The sequence below is a fragment of the Accipiter gentilis genome, chromosome 20 (assembly GCF_929443795.1).
Source record: "Accipiter gentilis chromosome 20, bAccGen1.1, whole genome shotgun sequence".
Classification (NCBI taxonomy): domain Eukaryota; kingdom Metazoa; phylum Chordata; class Aves; order Accipitriformes; family Accipitridae; genus Astur; species Astur gentilis.
This window is the reverse complement of record NC_064899.1, coordinates 20,513,602-20,527,746: the sequence shown is the minus strand read 5'-3', so window position 1 is coordinate 20,527,746 and position 14,145 is coordinate 20,513,602. Positions and strand designations below refer to the sequence as shown.

Sequence of the window (14,145 nt, the reverse complement as noted above, 5' to 3'; positions counted from 1 at the left end):
AGAATTATGTCATGCCAGCTGCCCCTGTTAATCCTGAAAATGACAAAATATGATAAGAAGAGATGCTGCTTCTACATCATGAGTGCCTACATGGGAAGTTACACTTTAACACTACAGAAATACAGTTGTATTGCTCACCCATGCTGTAAATTCCTGCTTAGCCCTTAGACCCAAGTCACGGTGTCCTTGTAGTGTTACAGCCTGAGGGCTTAAATGTGGTTTCAGAAATGTAGCTTCATCTGGCCAGCCTTTGCACAGACACTGTTCTGTTAGAGCTGCAAAGAGAAGGTTGAGAGGGGATTTTGGGAGGCTGACAAACCCTTTCTCTTGCTGTTTTGTCACTCAAGACAGATTCTTTCAGTGCTGATTTTGATGCCCTCCACACTGACCCACAGTGCCCCACAATCAACCTTATTTCTGTTCAGATCAACATGGAGGGCAGGGAAAAAAAGAATAAAACCAGTTGCAGAAATGGGAGTGACCTAACAGATTTAACAGAGAAGCACTGGCTTCTACAGGCAGGGGTTTTCCCTGTGACGAGGCCCTTCAAGATAAGCCATCTGGGGGATTCCCCAGTCTGTCTCCAGAAATATCTCTCCAGAAGCAGTAGCAGTTCCACTCTGCTCTCACAGTCGGTCCAGTGAAGAGGCACACTGTTGCTGCTCTGTGGTTTGAAGCAGCAAAAAACATGTCTTCAGTAGTCCACGCTCTGCTCATCACCCTGTGCAACGGTAAGTGGGGAGCCTTGCCTTTTTCATTCTGGTCTTTCACATTTATTTTGTGGGGATATGTTTTGGGAAGAGAGGGAGGATTACCTAGGCAAACTCTTTTAAAGGTGATGTGTCCTGTGCTTTGCAGTTTGGTGCTTGATCAGTGGGGCTTCTGTGGCGGTCCCAGATGTTGCTGTGAGATGTGCTGAAGAAGCGCTGCTGCCCTGTAAAGTTCTTTGGGACTCCTCAATCACCTACCAGACAGCATCTTGGTACAAAGTAAGAAAAAAGCCTAAGTTACTTGAGCAGTCTGCTTTGCTTTCCTACTTGATACTGGCTTGTCTTGTACAAAATGGGTTATTTTATGAAGAGGCATCCACCTCTCAGTGCAGCAGAGATAAGGCAGCAATGAAAGCATTTGAGCTGTTCACAGAGAACAGGCATTTTCCATGTCAATGTAGACAGACTATTTGAGCGTGATCCCTGAATTGCTCTTGGCCTGCTTTTCTATCTAAATATTGCTGGCTTCCAGGGATCAGAATTCAGGTGATGTCTGATGTACATATACCACTCCAAAGAGGAGTCTTTCCAGGATGTTTCTTCAGAGCAAAAGTTGGTATTTAAACCTTGAAACATCAGCGATATTGTGCCTTGGTTAATCTCCCCCCAAACAGGAGCTGATTTTTTGTTTGAAATAGAAGAACTAATCAAGTACTTGCTATTCTTTAGGAAGGTTTGGCTAGTGGAGGTGGACATAAGGGCAGGGTATGCAGAAATGCTGATGGAGAGCTACAAATTCTGAGTTATCTCTTTGCGTCACGAAGTGAAAGTCCAATCGTGGCTGTGCTGGTTCAGCATTCCCATCTCCAAAGCAGGAGAGCCCTGCTGACCACATATTTGCAGGAGGGCTACAAGGATCAATCGGCTAATGAGCAGCAAGTTCTGTTCAACACTTTCAAGATTAAATTTCTCATAGAAAGCGAGGCAGAATTGCGTAGTGGCTGAAGAAGTGGCTGTTGACTTGCTGTATGGTACCATGTATTTGCATCTCAGCGCATAATTTCAGCTTATAGTGTGAGCCAAATTAACAGGAAAAAAGGGAAGGTTCTGTTCTCCCTCATTCCTCACTCCCAGACATGCACTACCGCCACTTACCATGGGTCAGTCCTGGTGGTCCTCTGGTTGCCTGTTAAGTCAATTTGCTGTTGCTTGTTGTAATAGGGGAAAATCAATCTGCAAATAGATTTTTTGAGTTACAGAGTTTAATTACTTTCCCATGTGATGGAAGAGCAGTGGAAGGGAAAAAACCCTATTGTTGGTAGGTGAAAACTATTAATTTATCTCTGCCAGAACATAAAGCCACAGCCTTGGCTTCCCCAGCAGTTTGGTCAGATACATTTTAAAAATTATTCCCTATAGTAAACCAACAAACAGTGTTATTAGATAGGGTTTCTGTGGTTGAAACTTGCAGTCCATCTGAGTGTCAGTTCTGGTACAACAATGAGCACCTGCCTACTGACTAGATGACAACTGCAACCCAAAGGTACCTAACTCTGAAAGAGCTGTTTCGAACATCTGGCTACCAGCCCATCAGCAAGTGCAGCATCTATAGTCTCCTTCTTTTTCCAAAATGCTGAACTAAACGTGGGTGGGAGACAGAGAGGAAAGAATAATGCATTTGGTTGCAGATTACTCTGAGAGCTGGGATAGGTGTCAACTTGCTCTTTTTTGCTTTCTGCTTCAAAAGCTGGATAAAGACATGTATTTTCCATCCAGATACATGCTAATTATTTAAGGCCCCATGTTTCCCACAGAATCTAGACAGCCCAGGGAGCGCATTGCAGGCAAACCATGCAGTCTGGTGGACCTGGAGGAATTGAGCAGAAGTGGCTAGGGGTGGGGGAGTACTAAACAGACAGGTTGACTGTATCCCTGAAAATTCTCCCCCAAACCACTGTTGGAAGTCAACAAAACCAAAACCAGTTTCAGCAGGCTGAAGTGTGGGGATCCTCCAGAAGCATGTCTTTCTGAGGTCAGTGGCAGCTGGGAGGGCCAGGCAACACACAGGAGCCAAAAGCCATTGCCATGATGAAAGAGTGTAAGGAAACCCTGTAGACCATATTCTGTGTTGTCTTGTAGCTCTTTACAGCTTCACCTGGGCACAAAATGACTGCACATGCAAAGGAGGGTGTTATTTGATGATGCCTTTTGTGTATGCCCCTTCCTCGGCAGCCCTCACTAGTGCTGCTTCGCTTTGCAGCAGTCTTGACTGCTGCTGCACTCCCCTGCCATGTCCTGCCAATCTCCTCTCCTTCCATGGTCTCCTTACTTCTCCTCCTTCATACCTTTCACTCGGGAAAAGACTGTTTTTCCAGTGCCCAGCATGACAGGACCTCATGCTTTTTTTCTCTGCTGGCACTGCCTAAACTACAAGAAGTAATAAAATGTAGCTACCTTCAGCTCTTGCCACCATCCTCAGGGCTGATGGCACCAACCATGGTACTGCAGTCTGCTGGTTACTCATCCCAGGAGAGAGATGGGAAGTGGGGACAGGCAGTTAATGCCACTCTTGGTGATGCTAGCTCAAGCCACAGTCACAGCCATATTAGGAAAAGCACAGCACCAAAGCTAAAAAGCCTGACTCTCAGCAGGAAAAAGTAATTTAGGCTCAGTGTTTTGTGCTGAAGAAGCCATACTTCTTCTACTTGTGGGGCTAGCTAAATAGGCAGCAGCTTGAAGCTCCCTCTCCTCTCCCTCTCCCTCTTCTCCCTCTCCGTTTTCTTGGCTGTGTGCTGCTGTCCCCACCCAACACTGCAAAAGGAGGGTGGGGGAATGGCAGAGCACGACTGGGCTACCCAACACAGAGAATTAATCTGTTATTTAAAAAACAACTACTGAAGGATTAATCAATAAACACCACATATACCCCCAAAGGCCTAATTAAAAGGTAATTCCAACAAATGGTATGAAATTTCAGACTATAAAGTTCAAGCAGCTGTTAGGCTAAATCTTTTGTATAAGGCCACTTTGAACTGTGCAGTAAATGCAAGCAATTAACCTTTGCTTCTATTGCTTTAAAAAAATGATGGCGACAACATTACGGTGCTGCATGTGCAGCTGTTTGCGCAGGGTGAAGGCTCAGTGAACAATCTCCTCCTTCCTACTGGCACCTCTGCATGCTCTGACCAATTAAGGGGTACTTTTAAATAGTTTGTTACAATCTGCTTTAAAAAAAAAAAAAAAAAGAAGATGCTATTTAAAAGTACTTGCTTTTTCAGTTTTGTATGGAAAAATAATTGTTTAAAGGAGTTAATATTCTGGTGCCAAAAATCCAACTGGATGTAAAAAAGAAGGATTGCATTCAACAGTTCCTTCACTTTTGCTAATATCTCATACTGCAAAAAGCCATGCATGTGTTTAACCTGTTGTGTGCCCAGTATCCTTGGAGCTAATTAGATTATCTGCATGCATGAAGTCATACGTGTAAGTAGTTCTCTGCGGAATCAAGACCACACTCAGTCAGCTCAGACAAAATGATTTTTACTTAGAAATACTTGAAGTAGGCAGGCCTAGCACACTGGGGAGAAGGTAGAGCACAAAGTCCTCTTCCAGCCTGGTGCAGCTCTCACCTCATTCACTATGTGGCCATGGAAAAGTTAGAGAGTTCATAATGATGATACCCTTCAAGTGTGGGTCATTTTTAGGACTGCTGGGCAACCTACATGCCATAAACCAGTATATGAGCAGTGTGGAAGTTTGCCAACTGAGAACTGAAAACTAGGTAATTTTTGCATAAGCACCCAGGTACTGGGAATTGTATATGGAAATACTGGTTTGAATCTCTACGGCCCACCTATGAAACAAGAACCTGGGTAATGAAACTTTACTTACCTTTCTGCCTTGTAAGGCTAATGAAAACTGAAGTTTCTCTTTGTGTAGCACATTGAAAATAAGAACCACTTCATAAAACCTCATAATTATCACTTTATATCCAGTTTGAAAACCAAGTTTATACACACACAAATGAAGTCCCAGTGGATATTTCACTATTTTGTTCATGTGATAGCCAGAAAAGTCTTAATCTAAAACAAATCTTGAGGAAGAGGAAAGAAGGCTGTACTTCAGTGGAGAGAAGTCTGTTAACTTTATAACACTTCCCTGAAAAATATAAAATTGTGGCAGAATTAGAGGGGGAAGTCATATTACAAATAAGAATAAACCTTACAGACATTTAATATTAATCGCACCTTCCTTCCAAGGAAATTACTTTTGCTAAATGTGCATAGCTATTACCTATTAGCATAGGTTGCTAAATTACTTCAGTCTAATTTCTAACATACCCAAAGAAACGCAGTTAAATGCTCCTCAGACATCTATTCAGCTCCAAGTAGCTCCAACACATTGATGATTTAGACAGGAAGGGAGCAGTGGAAATGATTTCATGACCAAAACAATTCTTTTGCCTGACATGAGCTAGCACTGGATGCCCTTAGCTAAAAAAAAAACACCCCAAAACAATAAAGAGGCTGTGTGACTGAGTCAGAGGGCTTTTCCAGCTGGCTCATGTGTCACATGCAGTTCCTTTGCTGTAATTTTGGGGTTGGGTTTTGGTTTTTCTTCTTTTTCTTTCCCCTTTAAAGCACAGTTAGAGTTCACTCACATGTGCCCACAATTTATGTCTGTTTTTTTCAAATTTAACATTGGTATCTCTACATGACACTGTATAGGAACCATATGGATGCACCTTCAGCACTAATCAAATGTGAAAGTGCTTTTGTGCTGAAAAATACACCTATTAAGTGGTTTCAGCTCAGTTGTGATTCATTATATGTTGGCTATCGGGCATTGCCAGAATTCTAGCTATTTTGCTTCAGAAAATAAATTCCTTCTGGCTGTATATAGTTTTTAGATCTCTTTAGCAGTCAGAAATTTCAACTTGGCCATTATTGCTGGTACAATTTTAAACAAACCCATTTTTACAATCATCCCACCCTCAGAAGAAAATAAATTAATGTTAATACATTCCACCTTTAAACTGACATCAGTTTTGGACCTGAACCATTTTGTTTGAAATAAAAATTTGCTTTTATGGGAAAAGTGGATTATATTGGCACTTTGATTTACCTGGGAGCCAACATACCACCTTAGTCTGGGAAAAGCTCGATGAGAAAAGGGATTCAATGAGAGCAGAGAACAGGAGTTAACTTAACAACTGCTTGCTCTCACATGTACATGATAAAACTAAATTTTAATTGATTAGTTGGGTGTAAGTACTACAGCATGGGTGAATTGCCTTTGTTTAGTGGCACAATCATGTAATGCTGTAGCAGTTTTCAAAACTGCAGCTAAAACCCAGCCAGCTAGGACCAAGAAAAGTATTTCTTCTCATTCTTACATCTTATTTTTAGTTCTCTGAAAAAGAAATATTTGCTGAAGAGCACTTAAATTTTGGAGGCCTAATTATTCTACCTATTTCTTGTAATTCAGCCAGTCAGAGAACAGAAATGTATCAGCTCAGCCATATTTTCAATCAAACCTATCCCATTTTAATATCCCCTGTATCACCACCACTATTCTTACGAAAAAGGTCCAGGCTAGGACACACTTAACAGGAATCGGTCAATTGACTGGAAAATACATGTGGGAAAATCTCAACCTCTTTAGACCAAGCATTTCCAAGCTTTTGGGAACTAGAATAACTTTGAATTAAACTCACTAAAATAAGGCAACTAGAGCTGGTTGCTCAGGGCTGTGTCCAGCCAGGTTTTGAACATCTCCAAGGATGGAGACTCCCCACCCTCTCTGAGCAGCCCATTCCAGTGTTCAACCACCCCCACAGTAAAAAAGGTTTTTCTTACATTTAAATGGAGTTTTCTGAATTTCAGTTTGTGCCCATTGCCTCCTGTTTTGTCTCTGGAGGCCACTGAGAAGAGTCTGGCTTTAGCTTCTTTATCCCCCAGCAATCAGGTACATGTTGATAAGATGCCCCTGAGCCTGGTCTCCTCCAGGCTCAACAGTCCCGGCTCTCAGTCTCTCCTCGTATGTCAGATGCTCCAAGCCATTAATCATCTTTGTGGCCCTTCGCTGGACTCTCTGTCCAGCATGTCCATGTCTCCCTTGTACTGGGGAGCCCAGGACTGGACCCAGCACTCCAGGTGCATCTCACCAGGGCTGAGCAGAGGGGAAGGATCACCTCCCTCGACCTGCTGGAGATGCTCTGCCGAGTGCAGCCCAGGAGGCTGTTGGTGGTCTTTGCCACAAGGGCTCATCGCCGGCTCATGGTCAGCTTGGCGTCCACCAGGACCCCCAGGGCCTTTCCAGCAGGTTGGCCCCAGCCTGTCCTGGTCCCTGGGGTTATTTGTCCCCAGGGGCAGGACTTGGCATTTCTGTTTGCTGAACTTCATGAGGCTCCTGTCAGCCCGTGTCCCCAGCCTGTCGAGGTCCCTCTGGATGGCAGCACGACCCTCTGGTGTATCAGCCACTCCTCCCAGCTTTGTGTCATCTGCAGACTTGCTGAGCACATGCTCTGCCCCAGTGTCCAGGTCGTTAATGAAGGTGTTGGACAGTATCAGCCCCTGGGGGTAGCATTCCCTCTCATTGCTGTGGAGGTGATTGATATAACAGAAAACAACAGACTTAGCCCCCCAGCTGATTTCTGAAAAAGCCTGTCACAAATGTTGCTGCTGGCGAATGTATATGTGACAATAAACACGAACTCACATTTCTTTTGTTGTTTAATTTTCTTAATGGGTAGTTTTATGCAGATAGGAAGAATGATGCTGCCAGCCTGCAGGTCTCTGTTCCCAGCAAAATTCTTGCTTCAGTAACCCCCAGCAGCCAGCATGGCAACGAGACCCTTTTTATGTAAATAGATTCAGTAGCATTTCTACTGGTCCCCGCACGAATCATGATTTGCCTTTTGAATTTTGGTAAAGCCATTAACAGCAAACATGGGAGCAGGAAAAGAAAACCTCCCTTTCCTCCTCCCGTTGGCAGTGGGGAGCAGAGGGAGCCGGCGTGCTGCAGCTCGCTCGCCAGCAACGGCGGAAAGGAAATGAAATGCAAACGAAATGCGGGCAGAAAATATTTTGTCGCTGATTAAAGAAGAAGATGGTCCCTACACAAGTGGATTGCTGCCACCAACAGCATTCGCTTCGATCCCTCTAAGCTTGTGTGGAATTAATTAGGTAAAACCCCTAGCATTTACCTTGGGCTGTGGTATCACCTGGAGGACATTTGGCATGAATTAGCGCTGGATTATCATAGGAGCTTGAGCTGCAAAATGATCTGTCTAGTGAGAGTCTGCCAAGTAATTCACAGGAGGTGGCAAACAAAGTGGCATTTTCATAATTTTAATTAGGTTTGGGGGGAAAAGAGGTTGGCTTGAATAGAGCAAGAGGCAGAATAATGACCTTACTGAACATCTCATGGACTTCCTTTTACAGAACTGGGATATGGGGACATAGTCTGCAAATTTGCTCAGATGTTTCCTCGCTACTTAGAGATTTTAAAAAGGGAGGGGTTGATTTTCTTTCATAGTAGCAGATAAGATTGCAGCGGAAAAAGGCTTGGCTCAGGCATCAGAGAAAGGGGTTGCTGTGACCTCTGAGTAGGGATGGATGCGCTGTGTGTAGAGGCTGGAAAAATGCCACCAGATGTCTCTGTAGCCTAAAAAATGTAGGGAGACTGCTGGGCACCCCAGCACCACAACGGACTGCCTTGCCTGCCTTTGCTCTTCAGTAAAGAGGAGACTTAATGGAGAAAGAGAGGCATGCAAAACCCGAATTCAACCCACACATATGAACCGTTACTCCTCCTCCCCAAATACACAGGTTTGTGACCCCCATCCAGATCACGACTGGTTTCTCCACAAGTGAGGGAGCTAGATTAGGCCACGAAGTAACTTTTTTTTCTATTTTGGGGAAAGGCATGTTGTTAGTGCAGCTTCATGGACACTGCTTTGCCTTACGCAGAGCGGGTCTGCATAAGGCAAAGTTTGACTTGCTTGTCTCCAGGGTCACCGTCACTGTACTTGTGACAGCAACTGACCACCTCGAAATGCTTTGGTGCCAATAATCAACCCTATCCCTCAGTGTCCCCATAAAATAGAGAAGATAAATCATTTACCAAAAATCTCACTGGGAATAAGAGCATGGTCAGGCGTAGGAGGCATGGACTTAATTGACTTCTCCCTTATACTAGCAGTGGTGATTACAATTGCATACAGAAAGATCAAAGTGTTTTCTGATTCCCAGGTCTCAGCCACAAGAATCACAGCACCATTTACCACCCAAGACAGCAATTACTTATGCTACCAGTAAACTAAAAAAAAAAAAAAAAAAGAGAAAAAAACAAAACCAATTTTCCGTGTGTAGCTCAGACCTCCTATTTGCATTTTAGGGCAATGCAAAGGGCAGCCAGGCTGGTTCTCTTTATTGCCCTGTGGGCAGTTTTAAATTTCACGAAGGAAGGGGGTGGTAAAGGAAGGGAGAGTGGCAAAAATTAGATCTGAGGGAGGTCAACTCTCTCCACTTAACTGCTGTTGACCCACTTGTAACCAGAGCTGAGCCCAGCCTGGGTATTGGAATTCCTCTGGCCACATCTCTTGACAATGTGCAGGGCCCGAAAATCTCTAAATCCCTGCAGCACAGTGAAGTCCCTACAGCCTGAAAACCACCATAGGTACTGCTCATCTCATAGGTGCTTGGGGCTGAGCATAATAAGAAAGAGAAGCTGGGGTAAATTTACTGGGGGATTAAGAGGAAGAATGTGCTTTCTTCCCTCTTACTGGGTAAAGTGTGGAAAGCCCCAGGGAATTACTGCTGTGTTTCAGTTGATGCACTAAAAAACCCCAAACCTTTCTGAGAAAGGATCTTTACAATTATGAAAATCTTGTGCTTTAGTCCGATTCCCCAGTTCCTGAAAAATTCCCCAATTTGCAGCTTGTTTTACACCATTTTAGGGCTGCAAAAGTAGCAAAGTATAATGGGGCATCAGGCCCATATTTCTCTCCAGACGCCCGAGTATGCTTTCGTCATGCAAATACATGAAAGGGAAACCAGATACTCTTAGCCTCAGTATGAGAAAATTGTGTTAATTTTAATAACTTACAGTGTGATGGTTATACCCTAATGCAGTAGCTATACTGATAGAAAGTAAGCACCAATATGCAACCCAAAAATGTGTCTGTTAAAATAAAATAATAAAAAAGTCTTGGCTTACATTAGTGATAGGTTTGGCTGAGAAGCTGAGCCTTGGACTGTTTGAGCTGGCTCTGGCGGTCCACAGAAAGACTGAATTCATTACTCGGGAAACCTTCATGGAAGGCACGCTGCCTCGAATCCCAGGGAGCAATGTCGATGAATAAGAATGGACACGGGCTAATTCAAACCCTTCTCCCATCTTTCAAATCAAGTTAGTGATTTCTCTCTTCTTTGTGGTTCCCAGCCAATTGTCATTTTCAGTGCATCCTATCACCCCGCAGTACAAACTGTTCTGGGAATACACTTCATTCCTCCAGCAGCCTCTCAGCAATGCCAAGGAATGTAGCTCTTCTGGTTACAATTAAGAAATTCAACATACAAATGCTCCCCAAGTGCACCAGAACCTGCTTGTGACCTTCACGCAACTGAATCTGAAGGCGTTGAAGCAATTTTTTGTTCTTTGCTTCCAACAAAGAGGGGAGGAGAGGGGAAGGGGGAAACCCTCATCCCTCCAGAGAGGCACAGTGGTTTCAGGGGTCAGCTGCACAGAGACTGGCATGGGGAAGTGCAGTTTCCAGGGCTGCGTTCCCACAAGGAGCTCTGGGCTGCAGGGTCGCTGGGAGGATGCCAGCCCGTGCTGGCAGAGCCGGCGCGCTCTGCGGCATGCCTGCTGGGTAGGCAGGTTTAATTCCCATCGCTGCACGGCAGAAATTGTGCTGGCAGGGCGAGCGCAGGCAGCGGTGGAGCCTACCTGCCTGCTGCCACGCTCTCCTGGGGACCTCTGGTCCCCAGAGCCACTGCTAAGCAGCTGGGTAGGAATGCCTCTTGCTGCCTCGGCTCCATCCCCGTGGACCATCTCTCTCTGTTTGAACTCATTTGGGGCCTCTGCGTAGACACTTTGGGAGCAAACTCTACCGCTGCCTTTTATCGTGTTATATCTCCACCAGGATTGTGTCCAGGAGAAGCAGATTAAGAAGCTATTACAGAATAGCTCTATAGTATCTATTCATAATATAGTGTCTATTTAAGGAAAAATGTGCATGTGAGCACATGCATGGTGAGCATGAACGTATTAGATGCTTTTGAGATTCCCCCCACCTCTCTTCAGCCTCTGTATTTTCAGCCATAAACTGGCTTTAAAACTCTCTTTCCCCTAAAACTCAGGCTGACACTGTTGCCCAAGATGAGAAATATATTTGTGTTTTCCAGATGGCTGGAGAAGGCGAAGGAATAGCATGGAAAGTCCTTGATGTGGAATCTCATTATCCAAAAAAACTTGGGGGGTCCCTGGAGCTCTCCAACGACACCTTCTTTTCACTGAGGATCAAAAACGCAACCAGCCGAAACAGCGGGACATACAAGTGCATTTTGGGGCAACAGAGTGGAGAACACAATCTGAGTGGCACAGTCACATTAAGAGTAACAGGTACAGTAGAGACTCTTGACTGTCTCATGCTCCACCTGGCATTTCACGAAGGTAACAGTTTAAAAATATTGTATAAACACCAGAAAAATGTAACACCTTGCTTCACATTTTAGGTTGCCCTGGAATAGAAGATGAAAAACTAAAAAAATACAAAGCTGAGCTTTTCATGCTGACTTGTCTTGGGATTTTTTACTTGCTGCTCATCTTTTTTACCTGTGTAAGTAATTCCCTTTCTCATAAACAAACCAACAAAAAACCCACCCTGCACTCATTTTCTCTGCTAGCACCACCTTAACACGGCCAATCAGACGTTAGTGTTCATACTTAATTTATGATCAAATCCTTTAAATACTCACACGGTATTTTCAAAACCAGAGGAAACTCAGGTGCACGAGAAACAGAGGATGGAGTCCCAAAGAGATAAAAAATTTCACTGCACCCTGATCTAACTCAAACCAGACAGTCATTTTCCTGTACCCTGCTGCCCATTTCTGCTTCCAGTTAGTCTGAGTGGAAGCTACTCTTCAGTTCAAGGGCACATCAACAGATCTTCTGCTTTGGTGCTTGGGAACAGCATTTGCCTGAGATGGAGGCACAGGCCCTTGGGAGCCCTTTCTCACCTATGGCATTGCTTTGTGTGGTGGCATGATGGACAAAGTTCAAGTCCACCTATTTTTTGCCTCGGTATCCATACCTGTAAATTGGTGACAACCCCATTTCAGACAGGCATTTTTGTGAAGCTCCATCTTTCTTGGTAAACAGATATTTTAAGATCCTTGGAAAAGAACCTCCTTGGGGTTTTATCCATACCTTTAATGCTGTCAGGTAGTTCTGGGAAAGGTGGGGAGAGGAGGTATTTGGGAAGCTCAGTTCACAGAAACAAAAATATTTTTTGTTTGCGATAGTGGTGAAGTCACTCCCTTGTGCAGAACAATCAGGAGTCTGTGCCTCCTGGTTTAAAGGCAGCATGAACCTCAGGTCTTGGTACAGTGCAACACTGGCTGCATTTCTAATTAAAAACAAAACAAAACCACCTCCAGCGTTTTGGGAGGTCAAATCTAACTTTTGCTGCCTATTTCATATTTGTCTTCTTGTTTTGCTCCTTGGCAGAAGAATCATAGCTGTTGATTGGAGAATATCTAATTAGCTACAGCTAAATGTAGCTTTTCATGTATCTTCAGGGAGCAATTAAATTTATGCCTGTCTCTTTTTTAGATTGACAATCCTGCCAGTAATTTGTGCCATTCAGACTAAAGTTTGACAAGATAAATCTTGTAGGAATTTGTTTGGATGAAAGTATGAAAGCAAGGATATCACTCAGAAGAGACAGATGCCCCTGTTCTGCTCAGTGTCCTGAAAGAATTTCAAATCTCCACAGAAGCCTCTCCTTCCCACATGTAAAAAAAACCCTCCCAGTTTTAGTGTTGCAGTTAAAAAAAAAAAGCAGAGCCAAGTAGTGAAAATAACCACTCTGGTGGAATTACGTGTATCTTACTCTTCGGTGAGGTCCAGTCTCAGGTATCAACCTAGCTTTCATCAAAATTTAATATTTCCCTGATCCCACAAGTGAGCTTCATTATTTAAAATGCCTGTTAAATTCTTACAGGTTGCCTTGTCCTCTCCTTTTGTGGAGATTGTGCCTTATCTCCGCTAAACTCAACAGCAACATTAAGTTTAAGACTGGTTGGCAGGACTGGGGCTTTACTTTGACAACTAGATGAAATTTCAGGCACTAGTCTGTATTGAAGGCAGGTGGGAACACACTTGCAGGAGCTTGATGCAAGGCCTGTTCATATGAAAACTTGAATTAAATATAAAATTCCATTTGTGACTAAGGCTTTTGTCCTATAAAGCTCCTTGATTGAGCAAGAAACAGCAGCATTTCTTTGTACTGGGTGCTTCTGGTAACAAACAAATTAAAAAGGTCTAATAAGAGATGGTTAGCAAGGATAAAAAGCAAAACTTTCAAGCTTTAAAAAAAAATTGCCTTTCACAGGAATTCTTGGTTTTGAGCTTTCCTCTCTGCTTTCTTTTTTAGACATGTCTAAGAAAAGAGAGTATGTCTCCCAATTATCAAAAAAACAGACCAGATATGAAACACATGCTTACCCTCATCAATGTACGTGAAATGACAACTTTCCAGGATTTAAACAGCAACAGCACTTGCAAAAATGAGCTTACTTCAAGTTCTGTCTAAGATGACGTTGACAGCACCGTGGGCTCATCAGTAAACATGACACGAGCTGGATGGCCGAGTTGTATGGAGAGGAAATAAACAGTAATATATGGCCCCTTCGGAACAGCCTGAAAGTGTAGGCAGCCTGTCAGTGATCTGCTTGCACTGGGCAAGCCTTCGAAAAGCTCTGTCATGCACTACAGTAACTTTTGGGAGTTAGGCAGCTAAGAAATACCATTACAGCTACACAGCGGTGTTGCAATGCTGTTATGAAGTTGGCATCACCTTTATTTCACTCTGCTGTGTAGCCCTCTTGTTCTGAGCAAGAACCTGCCTGTGATATGAAGGCCAGGTGATAGGGAGGCCACGGGAGTGCAAAGCCGGGAGATTAAGCTCTTCACTGAACTAATAGCTCTCATCTTTCAAAAGCAAATGCAACAGGTGCTGCAGTACGGACAGATAAGTGTGCGGGGCTGTTTCTGTTCCGTGCTCTGAGCCTGATTCTGGATGGAGTTCCTTTACTGCAAATGGGATGTAACTTGTCATGTGATGTTCAAGTAGGCTGAAGAGGTGACTTCATGCTCTTGTCCTGGGTGAATCAAATCAACATTCATTTTTAAATCTGCGAGT

General features: G+C 43.8%; 1 protein-coding gene across 1 annotated transcript; it reads left to right on the top strand.

Moving 5' to 3' along the window:
• The first annotated feature begins 688 nt into the window (after positions 1-688).
• Positions 689-13,536, top strand: CD83 (CD83 molecule). The gene is made up of 5 exons (XM_049823884.1): positions 689-731; positions 859-989; positions 11,123-11,339; positions 11,453-11,556; positions 13,378-13,536. The coding sequence occupies exons 1-5, from the start codon at positions 689-691 to the stop codon at positions 13,534-13,536; spliced, it is 654 nt and encodes a 217-aa protein (XP_049679841.1).
• Positions 13,537-14,145: the final 609 nt, after the last annotated feature.